The sequence below is a fragment of the Cariama cristata genome, unplaced genomic scaffold (genome assembly GCF_000690535.1).
Source record: "Cariama cristata isolate BGI_N322 unplaced genomic scaffold, ASM69053v1 scaffold35741, whole genome shotgun sequence".
In the NCBI taxonomy this organism is placed as follows: Eukaryota; Metazoa; Chordata; class Aves; order Cariamiformes; family Cariamidae; genus Cariama; species Cariama cristata.
Genome location: NW_009599273.1, coordinates 1 through 1,437, shown reverse-complemented (window position 1 = coordinate 1,437; position 1,437 = coordinate 1). Strand labels below are relative to the sequence as shown.

At 61.5% G+C, this 1,437-nt stretch overlaps 1 protein-coding gene across 1 annotated transcript; it reads right to left on the bottom strand.

The window, feature by feature from the left end:
* Positions 1-510: 510 nt before the first annotated feature.
* Positions 511-1,364, bottom strand: LOC104168881 (transcription initiation factor TFIID subunit 11-like; the record flags this gene model as incomplete). The annotated part of the gene is made up of 1 exon (XM_009709624.1): positions 511-1,364. A coding segment is annotated over one exon (854 nt), but the record flags the coding sequence as incomplete, so codon positions are not given.
* Positions 1,365-1,437: the final 73 nt, after the last annotated feature.

The window sequence follows — 1,437 nt, the reverse complement described above, 5'->3', positions numbered from 1 at the left end:
ATGGCAGCTGCTTTTGGAGGATGCCAGGGGGCCTTGGCCATGGAGCAGCTCACCCCAGGGAGACCCAGGGAGCTGGGGGTCACAGACCCCACAGGAAGGTTTCTCCCGGTCCAGAGACGTTCTGCTGGTCCTGGGCAGGTGCCTCGTCGGGGCCGTCCCTGTGGTTCTCCCACCGGGGACAGAGACACGTCACTGTGCAAAGGGCCCCACCAAGCCCATACCAGGCAGGAGTGGGTGCGGGAGCTCCCCAGGCCCGGGACAGAGCTGGGGAAGCCACGATGGCCTGGCCATGCCAGGCACTGACCAGGAACAGCCTGTCATGCCAAACCAGTGGCCCAGTGTGGGGTTTATTAGGAAAGAGAAGGTCCTGCCCAAAACGCCGTTGGTGCCTGGGACCAGCCCTGGCAGAGTGAGGCAGAGGAGGATGCTGGGAGCAGACACCCCTGCACCCACCCACCGCAGGCTCTCCTTGCCCTACACGCTCCTCGCACACCCTGCGGCATTGGTCCGTCACCAAGCATCATCACCATCACCACCATCATCACTGTCATCATCATTGTCACTGTTGCCATCATCATCTCCGTAGTCTTCGTCGTCATTGTAATCGTCATCGTCATCATCATCATCACCACCATTGTCGTCGCCATCGTTATCGCCATCGTCATCACCATCATCATTACCGTCATCATCACCATTGTCATCGCCATGCTCATTTTTATCATCATCATCATCGTCGTCGTCGTCGTCATCACTGTCATCATCCTCCCCACTGTCACCCTGGTCAGACTCAGGCTTCTTTCCCTCCTCAGGCTTCCCCTCACTCTCCGGCTTCTCCCCAGTCTCCGGCTTCTTCCCCAGCAGAGGTTTCTCCCCAGCCTCAGGTTTCCCCCCAGCCTCTGGCTTCTCCCCAGTCTCCGGCTTCCCACCAGTCTCTGGCTTCTTCCCCAGCACAGGTTTCTCCCCAGTCACTGGCTTCCCTCCGGTCTCCGGCTTTGCTACCACCTCTGGCTTTTCCCTAGTATCAGCCTTGTCTCCACATGCTGGTGTTTTCCCTGAACTGGGTTTCTTCCCGGTGTCTGGCTTCCCAGCTGGCACAGGATTGCTCCATGCCGCAGGCTCCCTCCCAGTCACCGGCTTCTTCCCCGGTGTGGGTGTTGCAGCAGTCACCGGCTCAGATGCGGGCAGGCACTGGTCTTTACCCACCCGCTCCGCACCCCACTCCTGCTTCCCGTCCGGGGCAATCCTGCCGGGCTGTGGACGGGGCACCGCGCTGGGCTCTTCGCCAGGCCAAGGGCTCTTCCCCAGCAGAGCGCTTCCAGGCTGCCCTGGCTGCGGCCGCCTGGCAGGGGCTGCTCCGAGGAGCCCTGGAAGGGAGCAGAAATAGCAGCGTCAGCCCCGGTGTGCTGGCTCTGCACTGCCCTCCCACCCACAGTTCCC